This window comes from Sinohyriopsis cumingii, chromosome 4 (assembly GCF_028554795.1).
Source record: "Sinohyriopsis cumingii isolate HCF-2022 chromosome 4, ASM2855479v2, whole genome shotgun sequence".
Classification (NCBI taxonomy): Eukaryota; Metazoa; Mollusca; class Bivalvia; order Unionida; family Unionidae; genus Sinohyriopsis; species Sinohyriopsis cumingii.
The window spans coordinates 15304528-15324374 of NC_142964.1; the positions used below are offsets into that span (position 1 = coordinate 15304528).

At 34.8% G+C, this 19847-nt stretch overlaps 1 protein-coding gene across 7 annotated transcripts in view; it reads right to left on the bottom strand.

The window, feature by feature from the left end:
* LOC149800657 (E3 SUMO-protein ligase PIAS2-like) overlaps positions 1-19847 on the bottom strand; it is a 102329-nt gene that overhangs the window by 60760 nt on the left and 21722 nt on the right. For all 7 annotated transcript variants that reach the window (XM_089954692.1, XM_089954691.1, XM_089954693.1 and 4 more), the window contains 6 exons: positions 17178-17262; positions 11772-11822; positions 11172-11262; positions 7260-7394; positions 4124-4229; positions 418-491 (listed from right to left, as the gene is read on the bottom strand). In XM_089954692.1, the coding sequence (XP_089810818.1) occupies positions 418-491; positions 4124-4229; positions 7260-7394; positions 11172-11262; positions 11772-11822; positions 17178-17262 (542 nt within the window). The remainder of the gene's footprint in view (positions 1-417; positions 492-4123; positions 4230-7259; positions 7395-11171; positions 11263-11771; positions 11823-17177; positions 17263-19847) is intronic.

The following is a 19847-nucleotide window of genomic DNA, read 5'->3' on the forward strand; positions in this document are numbered from 1 at the left end:
ACACTTCAGACATCATGAACAAAAAAAAAAAACATTGGTCAAAATTATCAGGGTACATATACTAGGAAGTTATGCAAGTTTCTGTCAAACACAACAGTTAAAAAGATATATGACTTTAAAAACCTTCATCATAGAATCTTTGCTGTTGCAATGTTGGAGACAAATGCCATTACTAATAAAAGATCATAGCTATGTTTTCCCATTCCCTGGGGACAATGCACCTACTGTACTCATTTTGCAATGCACTTAAGTACTAAAACATACAAAATTTTCTGAATTTTCTGTAAACTGTTATTTAACAGCTGAAAATAGCTTTTCTTTCTATCAATGTTACATTTATTCCCATTTGGCAGCTATTCTAAGCCACTGCTAAAATTACGATTGTGTACGGTGAAGGTATAAAGTTTGTTCACTTACAGGACACATTAGTGACACTCTTAAACTTGTAGTGGCTACTTCACTATCTGGATCATGCGTTAACTTCTCTTTTACTGAAATGAAAGATAAACGAAAGAATGATAAACGCATTGCAGAACAATGAAAAATTTTAATTGACAAATCAATGTACATCCGCTTGGGCAACTGTATTTGAGGAGCACATGTGGGTACAAAAAGAAGAGTTCTGTGGAAGACTCTTGGCAACTGATACAAGGATGTATTCCAGTGACACAAGAAACCCCACAAACTGTGGTGGGGGAAACAGGCCTAGTGGTGGCCCAAAATTCCCACTAAACAATCTTTCTTTACTGGAACGGGGCTCCAGAATTAAAGGAGGGGAGGGATTTCTTGCTAGGACACTGATGTAGTCCCCTGTGCCTAACTTGTTACCCTAGTAACCACCACTGTAAAGTGATACCTACATCTCACCTATTGCAGGTGACACTGTGATTATGCAACAAAAATAAAGCCCACTTAATAATTTTCCACTTATTTATTTAAAAATTTTTATGCCATTATCTATTTGAACCACTTCAGGCCTGCCACCTCTAAACAGTCTCCAAATGGTAGTTAATATTTTCCCTCATGACCAATATTCAGTACGGTGTAAATAACATGTAATGGTATTGTTGATTTTGAAAACACGAATTTGAAATGTTCAGAAGTGTGGTCTGATGCAGTAAAGGTAACATTATGTTCAACCAATAGCTTGTAACATACACTTATCTCCTGACTTTCTGCTATAACTCTCAATTCAACGTTAGTTTTTTTTTTAACATGTCAGTGGCAATCATCTCGCTCACCTTCAACATGGTTTGAGTCGGCAGCCACAAATCCAGAATTTTAAACAAATTCTATAAACAACAGAGATCAGTCTATCTTACATGCTGTTAAATAACTAAGCATCGTATCCCGTCCCTAATAAAAATAGTGGATAACATAAAAATTTTGAAAAGAAAAGCATTACAAGAATTATTTTCCTAAACAATGGACCCATTCATTACCATGGAATCAGGTATCCATGATCTCAATGTCAACTAAGAGTAAAAAAAAATGATCTAGATCTTGACCAAACCCAAACAAATCATTATCTGGACCAAAAAAAATCATTTTTGTAATTGCTATTACTGTTCTGTAAGCCTGTAATTTTTGAGACATATCAGTAAGTCTCGGCTGGCATGTCTGCAATTCATTTAAAATTATTCAAAATTGAATGTATATATATAACTAAGATTATCCCCCTTTTTACTTTGGCTATTATTGACTAAGGAGACTGTGCTGTCTAAAACTGTATTTTTTTTCTTTCCTGACAAAAGACGAAAAGGCACATGTCAAACTAGTAGCTAATGGTCAGGTTGAATCTATATAATTCTGCTTTTCTACAGCAAAAGGTCATGTTGAAAAGAGATGTTCATATTTACTGGTGCTAATTGTCAGCAAGTTATTTGTCCCTATGCCTGCATGGCTTTAAGGGTCCAACTGGTTGTTGCTTGATCATCATCACCATTATTACACGGCATAGATCTTGCTCATAATCAAACTAATTCAACATCTTCATAATAAGTACATAACAAGTCTGATCAAAATCCTACATTGCTGCTTTAAGTGCTCGCAAGCTAGCTAATCAAACAGTATTCATATCAGCAAAAAATTTAAGGCTAATCTGATGTTTCTCAAAGGCAATAAAGCAACTTGAGATCTGCCCACAAATTACTAAAATCATCAAGAGGAATAACAGTATAAGCAAAACTTCATGAACAAGAAACAAAGTATAATATGACTTGGTACTATCAGCAGCAACACAAAGTCACATGCCCTGAATGAAAATTTGGGTGAAAGTCCCAATTATTTTAACGGCAATGAGTGCGATGAAGCCTCCTAAACGCACTTTGGCCTCAAGCCAGGCAAGGGGCTCCAGGTGACTGAGTTGTCTGAGACACTCAGCTTCTACGTTTAACATCGAAAGTATGACTACATACCAGACAGAAGACATTACAGTTGTATTTGAGCGAAAGGTATTTGTACAAACATGAAGCAGCAATGGAAAATTTCTGGGGATTTAAGACAAGACCATTTCTTTCTTTTAATTGCATAGTGCTGAAACCATCTCCAATATTTCTCAGCAATAACAAGATTTTTAGCTGCTGTGATGGACATACTGGATATCAATTTGCCACCCTTCTTATTTAGGACCAAGTAGACATCATTGTTACTATTTTGGTCAAAATGCCATGTCAATCTCACTGTTCTTTCAGGGAAAGGAGCAACATCAAGATTTTCAAAACAGTTGTCATGGTAGACATAACAGATAAATAATTGGCACAATTTTCATTTTGGACCAACAACTAGATACCACAAGAAGTCAATTGGTGAAAACATCATGTTGATATAACCATCCATTTGGGAAGAGTAGAGATAAAAATCTTTTCAATATGGCCATTATGGCGACCATATTGAGGGTCAATTTGCATCATTTTCTTCATCGGACCAACAAGATACCTTAAGAACCCTTCTAATGAACACCCCATGTTATAATGATTTTCCATTTAAGAGCAGTAGCGATAACAAGACTTTCAAGATTGCCTTCATGGTGGCCACATTGAACATCAGACCAGCATCATTTTAATTTATGACCAACAATACATTTGGGGAGAAGTAGCGATAACAAGATTTTCAAGATTATCAGTTCAGCAGCGCCATTTTCATTTAGGACCTACTATACATCATAAGAAGTCTTTTGGTGAAAACCCAATGTCAAAGTGACTTTCTGTTCAGGAAGAGAAGCAAGATTTTCAACATGGTTACCAGTGAACAGTTGATTAGCACCATTTACATTTCAATTTGGTTTGACTTTGTGGGGCTTAATGCTATATTTCAGACATGAAAGGCTATATGCAGCAGCTAGTAGATTTTGGTGGAGAAGGAACCTGGGAATACCCAAGCTGGTTGAGCTGAGACTCTAAATCATGCAGATGGAGGTGAGATGTACGAATTATCTGCAAAGGTGATCACCTTAGTCCATTCAGCCAGTCAGGGCCCCATTTTTGTTTTGAGCCAGCCAGATCTCATATTAAGTCTTTTATAGTAAACCCCATGTTGATATCACCATCCATTCCAATAAAGTTGCTAAACAAGATTATCGGGCTGGCTGATGATCTTGTTTCTGACATTAGATCAGAATCATTTTCATTTACGACCAGGTGTGACATCATATGTTTCCTTATGAGAACCCACATATTAATATGACTTTCGTTTCAAGAGGAGCAATAACAAGATTTTCAAGATAGCTGATATGGTGGATATATTGTACATCATAAGAAATCTTTTAGTGGAAAGCCCATGTTGATATGAATGTCCATTAAAAAGAGTATCAACAAGATTTTTGTAGTGGCTAATGGACACACAACAGGCCAACAGACGAAAAAGCATCCCATAAGCTCTTCTAGTCTACAAATTGTGTTGATCTCACTCATTACTAAACTCATCTGACACCATATTTCAAGTCTGTTCAAAATTGGATCTAATGGTCTAGATATAATCAAAAATGCCCAAACCTTTCAAAAAGTGTTCTGAATAGACCGATACTAAACAAAATGGTATAAAACGCTACATCTCTTTCAAATGATTCACTAGAAAAATAATATACCAAAAGACAATAATTCTAACCATGCATCTGTATACTTACTTAAAGCTCTTGTGTGATCAGGGTGTCTCTGACCAAACTGCTTTAATCTGGACAGCAAAATATCTGATGTTAAACGTTTGACTAAATTTACACAGACACAGTAACCCTGGAATGCAAAATAATGTGATAAACATGGTATCTATGTGGACTCAAAGATGGCAGTCATAAAATGCAGATATTTTTGTTTATTAAAACCTACATAAAACCTGCTGAAACAAATATTAACAAATGGTAGAAACAGACTACAAGTTTCAAACTTTAAAAAATCCTAACCATTTCCCAATATACCTAACCTTTACGAGTGTTAGCTGTTGGTTAAGAGAGGCAGCCTTAAACAATCTAGCAATCAAATTCATTTTTTGGCTTGAAATATTTCATTCCTTTATACTTATATTTGTGTTTTATCTATTTCTATGTCCTTTTAAAATATGTCAACCATCCACTTCATGTTGCAAATGCAAGCCAAATCCACCTGCCGAACACTCAGGGCAAGCTCAAATTCACCTTGTGCAAGCTTAAGTTTGCAAAGTAAAAGAGAGAGAGAGAGAGAGAGAGAGAGGTATTATTCACTTCATAACGCTTTATGTTCTTCAAGTTTCACACTCTGCAATTTCACCACAGTACATATATCAGCAGCACTTTTTTTGCATGTATATGTACAGAATTCTTCTATTATTTAAATGCCCCCTCCCTTCACTTATAAATAAATCCTTCCTTTCACACTATATAATATCAATGTATATCCCTTCCATCTTGTAGTAATGTCAAGATCATTTATTACTTAAAGCAAATTTGACAAATACGAAATAAATATTTATATTGTAATACAGAATAGATGGTTTTTCAACTCTTAAGCCAGGTTGTACTACGTGAAAGTCACAAGCTTTAATTAACCTTGGAGTGACAGCAGTACCTAGTTCATGCACCAATAATTACCGTAACCACTACAGGTGAGGCCTTATATGAAATGCATACAGTCCACTAAATTCCTATACTAATTACCATGTACAATACACAGTTAACAGGACAATGGTAATATATCGCAATAAACTATACAGTCATACGAAGATAACAACAACAAAATTAACATCTTTCGACTTCCAAATGCATGGATCCAAAAGAGCTTTCTGACTACATTTATGTGGTATATAAATCTAGCATAAATGAATCAAAGGAAAATGAAAGTCACATTGACCATTTTTGGTTTTATGAGTGCAATATTAACAGAGAGGATTCAATTATCAGGTTTCATGACTGGAACATAAAAAAACATCCAAGATGAACTTTTAACACTAAACTAAGAAAATCACAGAGCATAAAATATGTGTTGCAAAGATTCGGTTGGGTGTGTGTCAAGATGCATCCACTCACCAAGTTTCATTTTCCTAGGTAGGATAGTATGCACAGAACATGTCTAAAACTTACAGTCACAAGTTAAATGATGAAAGTTAAGAAAAAAGCCAGTAAAGGATAAAGTATGTCACTACGACCTTTCTTTTCTAGTGCAAGTGTGGTAGTAACAGAGATGCATATAATTATCAATTTTATGTTTCTAGCATAAGTAGTACCTGAGAAATGAACAAACTAAACATTTCATCAATGAGCAAACAATATGGATGAAATGGAGCAATCTACTGAAATGAGACGGTGGCACTGATAAAGATAAATTCTCAGGTCTGAGGATTCTATACAGGTTAGTATGCATATAGTGTGCAAGAAACATATGTTGTCATGAGTAACAACTTAACCCAAGCCGGTACAGTGTGAATTATAGGTCACAGCAACTTTTTAGGCATGTGTGTAGTATTAGGTGAGGTTTATACAACTGCCTACTTTTGGGAATTTAGCAAATCAGCTATTGGAGAAAAGATTTTTTAATCCAATGTAAACATACCTATATATTGCTAATCATAAAAGAATGAAAAATATATGGAACAAAATGAGGCTATCCAGACACTTTTTTTCAATCTTAAGATATTTTTTATTCATTTTGTTACAGAAACAATTTTATCAGATTTTGGCATTCCTGGCTTCCATCACATTGCTGACAACTGAAATGTAGGCCAATGGAACTTTAGAACATAACCATTTACTTGTGCAAGAACTTTTAGAAAATAAGCATCAGAGTAAGTAAAGTCTAAATCATTACGACTTTAATTGGTAGAAAAGCACTGAAATGAGTTGCCAAGTGTGAGATACTCCTGATAACTTGACTTTTCATTCTGATGTTAGTCAATATCACAACACACTACAAAGTGCCATTATTTAGGCATTAAGACTTCAACCCCAAGACCATAAATATTAGGATGGATGTCTTGCACTGTAGGACTAATTATCCAATAAATATCACTACCTAATGTCATCTGCTACACTGTCCAAGAATTCATCCTCACTGTCTGATAAAGTTCTGAAATCCTCGATCGGTGTCCAGTAAATCGTTGTGGACTAGTCATTGTAAAATATCATCCCTTCCTTGGCCTCAGTCATATGCAGATGGTTATTTAGAGACTGAGCTTGAGCATTTTAAGTAACACTTTGATCATAAAGTTTGTGAAATATATTAAAGGTCACAAATAAACAGTCAGTTGAGTGGCAAGATCAAATAACCATCCTCTGTTACTTGCCACTGAACCACACTCACAGTGCAATCAAAGGATTGTCACATGGGAAAACAAGCTATAGGAAGTTAATTATTTACTGGAAGAGTCAGACCTCTGCTTGGCATTGAAGAAATACACATTCAAGTTTCTGTCGAAACGATTGTTAAACTTGAAAACAAAGTGAGTGCTGCCATAACAAGCACTGGCAGAAAACATCAGCACCATGAACAGGTACCCTATGGTTCATTTTATTATGCAGATACCCGATTACACAGGTACCTATTGACAGCTTTATTTATCACGACACTGTTTCATACTGCTACATGTATGTACATGATGAAAAGCTGATAACTAATGCAACCAGAAATAACAAGTGGACAAGTGCATCTACTAACACCAGATATAAAACAAGCATATTCATACATGATTACAGATTTTATAAACATTTTAACCAAGCCGAGCCATTAACAGGTAGTGATACAGCTTTATAAATTTTAAAATATTTCATACTTTGCCCTAAGATAAAAATTACTTACCCGAGCATATTCTGATGCCCAAGATATTTCTACATGATTAGGCATCGTGGGTGATATTCTACACAAGGATGTGATATCTACAGGTCGCCCAGGGCGTTTTGGCTCTACCCCTGGCTTATTTGTTGGGATTGGATTCTGAAAACAAAACAAAACATGCATTTAGCAATTTAAAAGTGAGGGATATCAAGTATGATGGTGAATGAACACTTGGATATCAAATGGGTTAAAGTGAGCATAGGCACTGACTTTACTACTCAACAGAATTTAACAAGAATACTAATTTTATTCTGAACTCACAGTAAACACCTTTACAAAATACAGCAGGAAATTTACAAATTGTGTTACCCTAGAATTCTTCACACAGAAGAATGTATATTCCACCATGCCCACCCCCAAAAAAGGTCATGAATTAGAAAAATGCAAATATACAAAGTTATTAGAGCAGAAAATTATACCATATCATTGTATTCTATTTATATATATCTATATTCATGTCCAAAATGACTATAAAATGTGGGAATTATTGCTTGATCATTGGATGTATTATGTCAGGGTATTTATTTTTCCTCAATTATCAAACCCATTAAGGTTTGTTTAAAAAAGTATCCCAACAAACATGTGTGCATACATATTTTATATGCCAACACCTACCAACTTCAAAAAGCAGTCTGAGCTGTGGAAAAGGGGAATATGAACATAATAACAGGAATGCTTTTAAACTTCTCTCCTACAATTTATTTTAAGCCTTTTAATCTTAACGATTCAAAATGATTTCCTGTTTAAATGTACTTCCAAGAGTCTTTTTTTTCACCAAGTGACATGCTACAGTCCATCATAAAAAAGATTATAAAGGCATGCTATTTGTCTAGTGCTGATCCAAGTATCCCATTTTCAAATTCTGTAGTGTAGTTTTTTTTTCTTCCACCCAGGTACAATCTTCTTCAGTCTCCTTTCATTTTATTATTTTACCCACACAAGTCAGAACACCACTGTTGTATACTGATTGAGCCCAGAGGACATTCTCTCATCCCAAACTGCTAGTGTCCTGCTAAATTTAACAAATTCCCATATCGTGATCATTAAAGGGAGACATAGGAACTTAAAACACCCACCCACCCTATCCAGGACAGCTCAACCAAGGTTCAATACAGGAGCTCCAAGCAGATGTGATGTCTGAATGGTCAATATTCAACTGCACTTTTGATACAAGCACCTTGATATACTTTCACAAATGAATTACAATCATATGTGACTGATCTAGATACAATGGCATTAAAAAAAGTGGCTTGCGCCCTCCCCAAATTTACTTATCATAAAACTAAATCTGACAGAAATTATCACAATGGCATAATCATCAGTTAACCACAGGAATAAACTTGCCAAAATCGAAATGGTTGGCATCTCTGCATACTAGTCGTGCATATTTAGATTCACCAATGCGCAGGAAACTGAAATTACGAAATATAGTTTCTGTACCATTTGATGGCCACAGGTCAAGGATGAATCCTTTGGGGAGTGGAGGAGTGGACCCGTCATGTATTACCAGCATTAGCCTGTAAGACCTTTAATATTTCTTATTTTTACACATAAATATCATGTGCTGTTTAATCCTTAAAATTTCTGAAAAAATTGATACAATGCAATGATGCAAGTAACTCCACCATTGCCGGTCACAAGCCTGGATGAAAAAGGAAAAGGGTTGGGTGTGGGGCTAGCAACCTGACCTTGTAAACCCAACTCGCTACAAAAACGCCAACAGAAGAAAAAACAGAAAACTGAAAGACTCTGGGAGGAAGGGTCTTCTTCTGGAAGACTTAAGACACCGTGTGGTGAAAGCCACGAGCCTGCGGAAGCCTTAAAGCAGAAAACCTTCTATCAAACAGGAGAATTACCAGACAGGCATTGAGGTGGGACCCTCAAGGCAAGTGGAGAAGGGGCCAACCAAGAAATGCCTGGTGACGTGACCTTGAGGTGGACATCACTAAGCTGGGTCACACCTGGGTTCAGCTCGAAGGGATGGCACAGGACAGAAGTCTCTGGCGATCTTTTGTGGGTGGCCTATACCCTGGCAGGGGTGAGGGGCAAAACTGAACTGAATGATGCAAGTAGACACTGATCGTTCCTTAGGAAGAGACAAATGTAACAATATTACCGGAACTCTGCAAATTTAGCAACCAATTTTTGGTTTACGAATCTAAGCTTGATCTTTTACAATCAAGCGTTTGTCTTTCCTCAGCCTCAACTACTCTACGGGCTAATGAATGTTCTGGACAAGTTGAAGTATTGACTTACCAGAAGGCCAAAATTTAGTACAAAGTATTCATCTGCAACTAGTGCATTTCCTATTTCACTGCAGGACAACAAACATTCAAAGTCCAAAAAGGATACCAATTATGACCAAAATGAAACAGAACAGTTTACTGATTTTTCCTGTGAAAAGAGGTTTAAAGGTTGCTGACCCAATTTGCTATCTCACTGGAAAAATCCAATGTAAGGCTACTCTAATGGAAACAATTTGCTGCTACGGTTCAGATTTTCATTGCACAAAAAGATACCAACATGAAGCTTCATAAGAAGGAACCAATTTTCTTAACCAATCCGATCAATCATGTGCTTGGATTCACCATACAAATATGTTTAGGGCAAGCATCCAAATCATACCTACAGCAACTGTATCTCAACTTAATGAAGAGTTTCTCAACCTCTGAAAATTTCAGAAACAACTCATTAAATTCAACTCACAATTAGTTACATATTATCTCTGTGTTTGCATGGCCAACATAAATTTCCCGGTTCCCAGCCCTCTTTGGTTCTATTTGCAAAATGAATGGACTTTTTTCGTACTTTGGAACAACCCTACTCTTTGTGCCAACTTTTCTCCAATATCTGGGTGGCATGGGAACTATGCAGACATTATAAAAGGTCTTACTTGATGTCCAAATGGCAACATTTTAATGTATAACCATCCTGATATTATAACAAGTCCTTCAGCAAAAAATTCATGTGATACAATTATCAATTCAGGAGAAATAACATTAACAATGTTTTCAACACAAATGTCATAGTGACCACATCAGATATCAGACATGTACCAATTTTATTCAGAATCAACTACATATGATAACAAGTCTTTAAGTGAAAACACCATGTTGCTACAACCTGGACAAGTACAGATAGGTAGACTTAATATATGGCTAATCTGACCATGAAACTGAGGTCTGATTAGCACCATTTTTAATAAGGATCAAGTAGACATTATAAAAAGACCTAATGGATATCTAAATTAGCAACAATTTCATTTAGAAGTAACCCAATATCACAAGTCTTTTAGTGGTAAAATGATCAATTCAGGAATTGCATTGAACAAATGTTTCATAAAGTTTCATGGCAATCCTTCATGTAGTTTAGGAGTAGCACAACCAAACTTGTCCTGTCAGATGGTTGATGGACAACAGGTAGGGTTGAAACCTGTTACACATTTTAAGGGACTGTTGATAATGAATAGTAAAATGTAGCATTGTAATATGTCAATTTCTTAAAGGATCCTTATTTTGGGGCTCTTTAGGTGGCAACCCTAACAGCATGCCACAGCTTAAGCTCTTATTGCTTATGACCTGTAGAGCTAGACATCTACAAAAAAACTGAAAAATTGTTCCACATCAATGACCTGAAATTATACTCAGGTGATCTGTATATTAACACAAACATGCATAGAAACCTGTCTACCTCAGGCCCAAAGAGGTTAAAAAAAACATTCTGTGTCAAACTTTGGTTTGGACAGACACAATTGTTTTCTTGATATCTTGGTTACAAGAAAATGGGATAGGTGGATGGATGGACAGATGATGGATGAACTCACAACACAAAACCAATGTCTTCCATATAAGTCATATCAGCTGCAGCAATACTTACTGGTAATGGGGCCATTTTTCCATTGACCCGCACACAAATACTAGGAGGGAAATTATCATCTTGCTCACAACTAGTCTCCAGCAGACAAAACCTAAATAAACAAAGAGAAAGGAATAACTAGGCTTGAAAAAGAAGACAATTAGCAATGGGCAGGAGCATAAAGACATAAATTTGAAATGGGGAAAGATCTGAACATGTCTTATCTAATGGCAGAAAAAGTTCTAATATGTAAAAGGTTTGCCCCTGCAAAATTATTTTAATCTATGCTCACATATATTTTATGCAGTGTTTGGCACGACATTTTAGACTACAGTACAACTTTACCTATGTGTGACAATACTAGTCCAAATTTCACTGTCAAATTTTTTAAAATAATACCATAAAAAACCAATAAGCAACCATGAATAGCGTCTCGCAGCCTCAGATGAATTTTATTCCCTTTACTCTTAGTTTATTTTTTTTTCTTCAAGTTTTATTACAACTGACTAAAATGCACAAAAAGAGAAACAAGAAATATCTGTGGTGTCTTTGGTCTGTAGTAATGCTAGTGAAAAACAAAAAAGACATGAAGTCACCTGTACAAACATCAATAACTCCTACCTTAACTGTATTTGTATTGTATATTCACATTTTGCACCTGGTCTGAAATCTCTGAAAATATAAGGGAAAAAATGCAGTTTCTAGTGATGAATACTGTTCTTCAAACATAAAAGAGCAGTTAAGTGATCATACACAGCTTTAGCAGAAATTAATGTCAACTTCTTCAGAGACAGTGTTTTTTATGCTTTTCTGCTGGAGTAATACTCTTCTCCAATCAAAGGTATTTCAAGACAGGGCTTTGGAAAACCACACATCCTCTCATCCCAACCACTGAAAAATTGGTGTGCCGAGCAAATACATTGTTATTTATTTGTCCCTGGGCCAAGCAGATACAAATTTGCACCTACAGATTATATCAGTGCATTTTCTACCCTTAACATCTAGCATCAATCATCAATTATTTTTGTCTATTTAGCCTACTTTTTCTCAGTCCACGTTTTGCAAAAGAAGCTGTATACACAGGTACCCAAAACAAATTTTATCCTAAAACGGGACCAAATCATAAAAATATTATATTATGTTCTTTTACAGTCAGGAACAAACCTTTCTCCAGACTTTTTCCCAATTTCTTAGAAGCTTGGGAACCCTGGTTTAACCCAAGCTGGTAAAATGTAGGTCAGTGACCTTCTTTTGGTGCAAGGAAACTACAGTAATGGAGATGTATATGATAATTTATTTTGAGGATTCCAGCATGAAAAGAGCTTGACACATAAATCCAGGGCTCGAATTTAACACAAATTTCTTTGTAGCCAGAAGGACTAGCATATTGAGAAATGTACTAGTCCTGCCAAATCTTTACTAGTCCTGTTCACAAAACAATGTCACACAGCTTTCATGTATGTTTACCGATTCAATTTTAAAGTTCGAACAACCCGCAACAAAACGATGTTTTCTGTGTATTTGTTTTTGCGACTTGTGTACACCAGTTATACCACATGACGTTCCTTTCCTCGTCATAATTCAGCCAATCCCTGTCTTTTGTCCATTTCTTCTGAAATTTTCCATTACGCTTTTTCCATCATAAGAAGTATTCCTCATCATTCTCATTCAACGTTTGCTTTTTTTCTGGTGGCTGAACACCTTCTATCAAATGCCACATTTTGCCTGTCTTATAAGAAGGAATTGTGCCTTGTTTTGAAATACGAGATGCTATAGTATAGTTGACACGAATTATTTAAAGCAAGAAATGGAATGGCACAGTGTCCTTTATATAAGAAAGTCAGAGCAAGAAACACGTTTCAAAACACGTGTCTTTGCCCCTTCCCACAATTAAATGGCCTCTCCCTAACAAAGACTTAATTTTAGCGGATGTTCTGCATGATCAAAACAGTGGCTATTGCAAACACTGTTATAAAATATTAGCATAAGAAGATAGTGTTAGTTTCAGCTTGGAAAAGGTGTGTTACCATCAAACGAAGCCATCTGACATTCAGCACGTTTTTATTTAACAGCTCTAATTATGGTATCATAAGTTGTAAGTTTGGTAATTGTTGCTAATAAATCGAACCTCAAGGTATTGTTGAAATTAATAATAAGGCGGAAAATTTTCAAATCTTAGATGCCCATGCTCAGAGATTTTAATTCCCAACAAATGTACGCCATTCTGCATGGATATCTCCACGTGTATTCAATTATTTGTTCATTTTTGTAAGGGCAAAAATATAAAAACTATTCTTATCATAGAAAAAGTAGTTGTATGGAAAGGATGAGTCAATAACGTAATCATAATAAACTGATCTAATTCTTGTAATTATTTCAATGGAAATGTAAAATATGTAGTTTCCTGTTTGTGACTGTTGGAGCTTTTGGGTAGCAAAGAAAGAAAAAAAAAGAACCTTAAACAAAAAAACATGCAAACTAATTTCTTTGAATAGTTTTTGCCGTGTTCTTTTGTGCGGTACACCGCTTTGTAGTTTGTTACTGTGGTCAAGTGAATAAAGTGTGATACCACGTCATTTTTTCATTTAATTCATTATCAGATTAATTAGGATCAATTACCAAACTTCCGTTGTTAATGACGGGACAACAGTTTGCGCTGTTAAGTGAAATGCACAAAATCGGATGGATTTTTGTTATAGAAACGCACCTTTAAAAGGCAGAAATTAACTTCATCTTCACAGGCTAATATTTTTATGACTGTGTTTACAATGGCCACTGCTTTGATTCTACAGAACATCTGCTAAGTCAAGTCTTTATTAGGGAATGGCATAAACAAACGCTGACTAATGATAACCAAAACTTACGAGCACATCAGACTATTAACATTATGAAAGTTACTAGTCCAACAGGATATCTGCTAGCATTGGGCTAGCGGACTACCGCTAATTTCAAGCCCTGTAAATCTGAGGGTAAAGTTTTGTTAAATCTTAGGAGGTAAAGTCTGTTATAAAATAACATTAAAAGCATCTTATTAAAAACATGCAACTGGTCAGAGTTCAGTAAACAAAAGCTGTAGTTTAATTAGGATTTTAGATGGTGATTGCCAAAATACTTTTATTAACTTATATATATATACACACACACACATTAAAAAGACTTTAACAAATACCAAGCAAATTTGTTCATTAAGTTGTTTATTAAGGTAATACGAATCACAGACCTGCCAACCCTGACGAGTCTGTCTCAGTAAGGCAGTTGATTTTTTTTCTCCATATGACTGACCAGCTTTCAATAAGGTATCACAAAATATCATTAATTCCTATTGTAAAGCTGGAAAACGTAATTCAAAGTTTGACGCATCGACAATAAACATTATGTTCAACTGAAAAGTTTGTAAAGTATGTGTAGACTTTATTTACCACTATTACAGTTGCACAAACTCTAGTTCCAAACCCAATGCAGCTTAATGGCTTGTTGCTATCTCTCAACTTAACATTTTTGGAAATTCTTTTCCATTTCACATGACGACAGCAATCATATCTCCCACCACTAGACATACTCAGAGTGGCATGTGATGTCCAATAAACGTAACTATGTCCTTTCCAGCTTTTATTCACAAGAATCTGAATACTCTTTCTTATTCTTCTGTGTTGATTATTAACACTTTTCAAGAAGCTTATTTTCTCTTTCATCTTAAACATGCATCGATTTCTGGATGCCATTTTTAAAAATCACTTTTGATTATGTAGACCCTTCGCATGAACAAATAGGTGCAGTTCAAAGCATCTGGGGTGCTGCTGTAAAGTTAGTCTGGTTCCCTGAATAATTTCACTAATTCTAAGATGAAACGTGAATCTAAATAAAACATGGATGAACCAATTAACCGGATTTTTTGGCAACTATGTTTTTTTCTGGAATTTTTGCTAGTATGCCATAAGTCCATATTTTAAGGGTAATTTTCATAAGACTTATGGCAAAATTGTAAGAGTTGGCAGGTCTGGAATCATGTTTAAGAAACATATTTTAAATTGCAGTGTTCCAAACAAATACACAAATGTTAAAACAAACATCAGATGTAGCAGATTAAATAAAGTGAAGACTTGTTTTATTGTTAATTAGTGGATATATGTGGCTTCTCAGCTATGCTGAAAGTTTGTGTGCAGCTGAGGGTGATGTGCTATAAAGATAACTGCTTTTTTGCTCCAATTAAAGAACACACAACACAATATACCCTTATTCAATAGAAACAGCAGTCATTCTTCAATTTAGACCTAACTAATGTATTTCACTTCCTGGCTGTTCACTACAAGTAAAAGGTCCACATGAAAAACAAGGTGTCTTTTTGTGAATGAAAACAAGCAAGTTTTCTATTTCATCTTAGTCTTGCACTCATGTAATGTTCATTTCTTTATCCTCATGTTTATTCTTTCTTATAATTCGCCTATTTGTGTTTTTTGTGCACATTAATTCTTTATTTGCTCTTATGCTTATCCTTTGAATGTGCTCTATATTTGTTCATTCACTGACTTGTACATTTCTGTACAATAATTATAAAAAGATCAACTGATAGTAATGGATACTACTTATTAAGGGAAAAATGAAGAAATTCTTGTGGGGGAAAAAAAAACATGCCTGGAGAATTACTGGATTTTAAACTATTTAAAAAAATTAATTCTGCATAAATCTGGTACGCATCCTCATGCTCTCTCTCACAGTAAACGATGCATATTCTGATAAATCATGCTTTATCCATCAATGAAATTTCAAACAATTGTCTAAATGTTTTCCCTAAATGATAAATGTTTTCACAACTAAAGATAATTTCTTGCCAAAAGTTATATTTTTTTGATGAGGTTGGCAATAAATTTTACAAGGACACAAAATGACTTTACATGTTCATTTTGTTTCCTTTAATGGAATTATTATAACATTCCCCATTCTTTTTATGAAGATTGATATCCTGAAGAAATTTATTATCGCCTTTCTCGTGAAGTGTTTCTTCAAACTTTCCAAACCAAATGTATTCAACAGAAAATATTAGTAATGAAAACAAGTCTTTGGAATTTATCTATGCGAGTCACATTTGTCTGATGAATGGTGGAAGATTTTTTTTTATAAAAATTTTGATACAGGGTGAAAAATCACTCACCTCAGATCACTGAAGCTATACATAACCAAAAACATAAAAGATAATTTTTTTTATCATAAGTCAAGCATCATTTTCATTATAAGCTGGATATGAAACATTGTTTTTCTTCAACTGTAAATATCTTTATGTCTGTATTTTTAATATACCAATTGGAACAATTCACTGCTGCACACTGGACCACAATGACGTCTGTTGTAACAACAGATAGCAGTAAAGGATTACATCACATATGGTCATTTTTACACGAAAACTTTCAATTCACAAGTATGTAATGTGAAGACAAGATGTTAACATGGCTCAATCATTAGATGACTCATGCTATATCAAGAGAAAAAAGTTGTATGATTCTGGCATGAACGGAGCTTAATAAATAAAAAACAAAGTTGGTGAAGCATGTGTTGTGATCAGGGTGTAGTACTCAAGATGCATACCTTCGCCAAGCTTCATGATTCCAAGTATAAATGTTTATACAGTGTGCAAAAAAGTAAATGCAAAAACATAATCAAGATAGTACATCTAATGTACCTGGGATTTTTCTGGACTAGTTATGGGGCCAAAATTCAGAACAATTCCACAAAACTGTCCAATTTTCCCCGAAGTTCAGTGTAAAAAATCCCAATTATAATTTCTAATTTGACCTATTCATGCATGCAACTTCTTGATTAAACAAGTTAACGTTTAACCAGCCTTAGTTTTGTTAAGAGGGGCATATGTACACTATATTTCCCTTGAGAAGCCATAAATTAGTGATGGCAATGCCCAACCAGCATGGTATTTCTAGGTCACTGTATCTCACTTAAATCAGGTCTGTAACAATAGGTAGTACATATCACGACAAGAAATACATAAAAAAAGTGACAGAAGCAGTGAACACTTACCTTGACATGGCAATATCTTGTGCTTGTTGAGGTGTGAGATGAAAGACAAAGTATGTTTCTTGAAACCGAGAATTACTTCTAGGGACTGAAAAGTCAACGTTTAATAAAATAATATATTGTGTATTGTTAAATAATAATTGAAATACTACTCCTGACAAAGAAGAATGATCTTCCAATGATGAACAGATTTTATCATATATAAAATCTACAACGAATTTGATATTTGCTGAAGATTTGATTTTCAGCACTTTGCACAGAATAATTTTGATTTTGTTTTCACAATCGATTACTTTTCCACTGTACAGGTAAGCAACCTAATTATAATCTCTTTACTTGTCATAAGGTGTTATATTTAATCCAGTCCAGTTATGCTGCCAGATGACATCGGTAAGTAACACTACGTTTTGATATTTGTTAGTAAGATTGGATATAATTTGATTTCAAATGTGTAAGTGCACATCTCAGCATTACCTCGCAGCATCTTGATAAAAAATTTAGTATAAAGAACAAACCATTTAGCATTTATCTTGCCAAACATCTTAAATGAATTACCTGTATCTTCATAACTGCTCAGCAGACATAAATATTATTATGGAATATAGAGTAAATTCATTCAAGGCACATACTAAAATCAGTGTTCGTTTTACTTTAATACAATACAAACCATTACTATCCTGTAAATTGACAATAACTTGAAAGGCTCACAATCTATTGTATATTCTTGGCCGAGAGCATTGGTACCTCTGCTATTGACTGACTATAGAGTGAAAATATTATGATTAAAGTTTATCTTAGATTAGCCAAATGTCCAGCATGCACAATCAGCTATCATAATTTTTGCATATGTTGATGATAGCAAAATAATTTTAAAAAATTGTTTTTTTATACCTCCATTTTGTTACATCACTATCACCACTTTACTTGAAGCAGCTCTATGTAATTTTTAGCGAAGTTAAGAGCATCAAAATACATCATTATGAACTTATTAAAGACAAAATAACAATATAATAAAAGCCCACAAAAACACAGCTTTAAAATTTGGCAAACTTTAAGACCCAGAAATGTTAGTCATGCATGTAGGTTGTGTCCACCATTCCCTGTACTATTTATTGTCCTATATAATTACAGCAATGAGACCAGGAAGTAAATAATAGACCACAGATGATAAAACATGCTAAAAACCTTTTTATTACACAGATACAGCCTCTTATAAAGGTTAATATTTTGAAACTACAAGTCTTAATTTCAATGTACTGAATTTCATGTCTGCAATGTTATATGCAGTATCCATCAGTTCACACTGAGACCTTTTATTGTGGTGATCAAATGGTTCTCTAAACATCATGACTGCAGCACATGAAAACTACATCATTGAAACATGCGCAGATATTGCCATCTGACTACAAGCACTTGCACACTGTTCATGTCCACAGAGTTCCAAAGTTGTTATATACAGAACCAAATGTGGCTACAATCAGAGGAGTGCCAAATTGGTCAGGCAGCAGAAGTTTCGCCTCAATCAAAGGTAACATAGTTAAATCAGATCATTGGTTGTAGTAATTGTGATGTCAGAATTGGTGTTTTGAAGAAGGGATGTTCTTTCACTGTAGATTTATGTACGCTTGGTTGAATATGTAAAAATGGCAATTTTCATAGACATATGCATAACAGAAGTAGTTTTTACACAAATATGGTTAATAAACATATAATATTGTTTTCCACATGTGTATAGCTGACCAATGAATACTGACAAATAGCACAGATCAGATTAAATAATGAAATGTTTTCAGAATTTTTAAGTAGGAAAAAGTTAATCCTGTTTATGTTCCGCAGATAACAGTGTCCAATTATGTATGTTTGTTATATGCCAAGTTCCAAAGAAACCTTCAGTTAAAGATGCTGTGAAATGAAATAGTCTGTATTATTATGCTTGTTTGTGCCTATATCCACTTGTAATTTGTTACAAAAGAAGACACCAAGTTATATGTGCACCTTTTTGAATGTGTTATTTTTCTCGTCATGTTTAAGTCAAAATATGAATCTCTGAGGTAAGTTTTATAAATATTAAATATAAGCTCAAAGGTATGCAACCAGTGCATACAAAAGTTAAATTTCTGGCATACATTTAACAATTTTGGGACCCATGATCTCAGCCAAGCGCATATACATTCGTACAGCATGAACAGAATTTACTGACCTTTTTCCATTCATGCCTGTGAAGCTGCCACAAAGTACACCACAATTAACTGTGTAATATCCATATATTATCACAACCCAGTTTAGCAATCACTTGCTAGGAGTCTAATACAGTGTAATCCTCATACTGACCCCTTGCATGCTTTGGGATTTAGAACAGACTAGATGGAAAATTTTGCATATCATAACTGACTGCTACTGGAGACAGAAGCCACAGCCACTCTGGTCAGCATTCTGGACTTGTGACCAAAGGGTGCACCCTTGAGTAGGTCACTTTATTCCAACTGCACTAAGCAATGAATAACCTGTGTTGCTGTGTTGTAACCAAACCAATCTAAATGTTGCACCAGTGTGACCCAATTTTTTTTCCATGATGCAGAGTATAATTGAGTCTTTACTTGTTGAACACAATACAAGAGTCTGAAATACACCTGCATGTGTGAATGAACAATGATGTTAAAATGCCTTCATTAG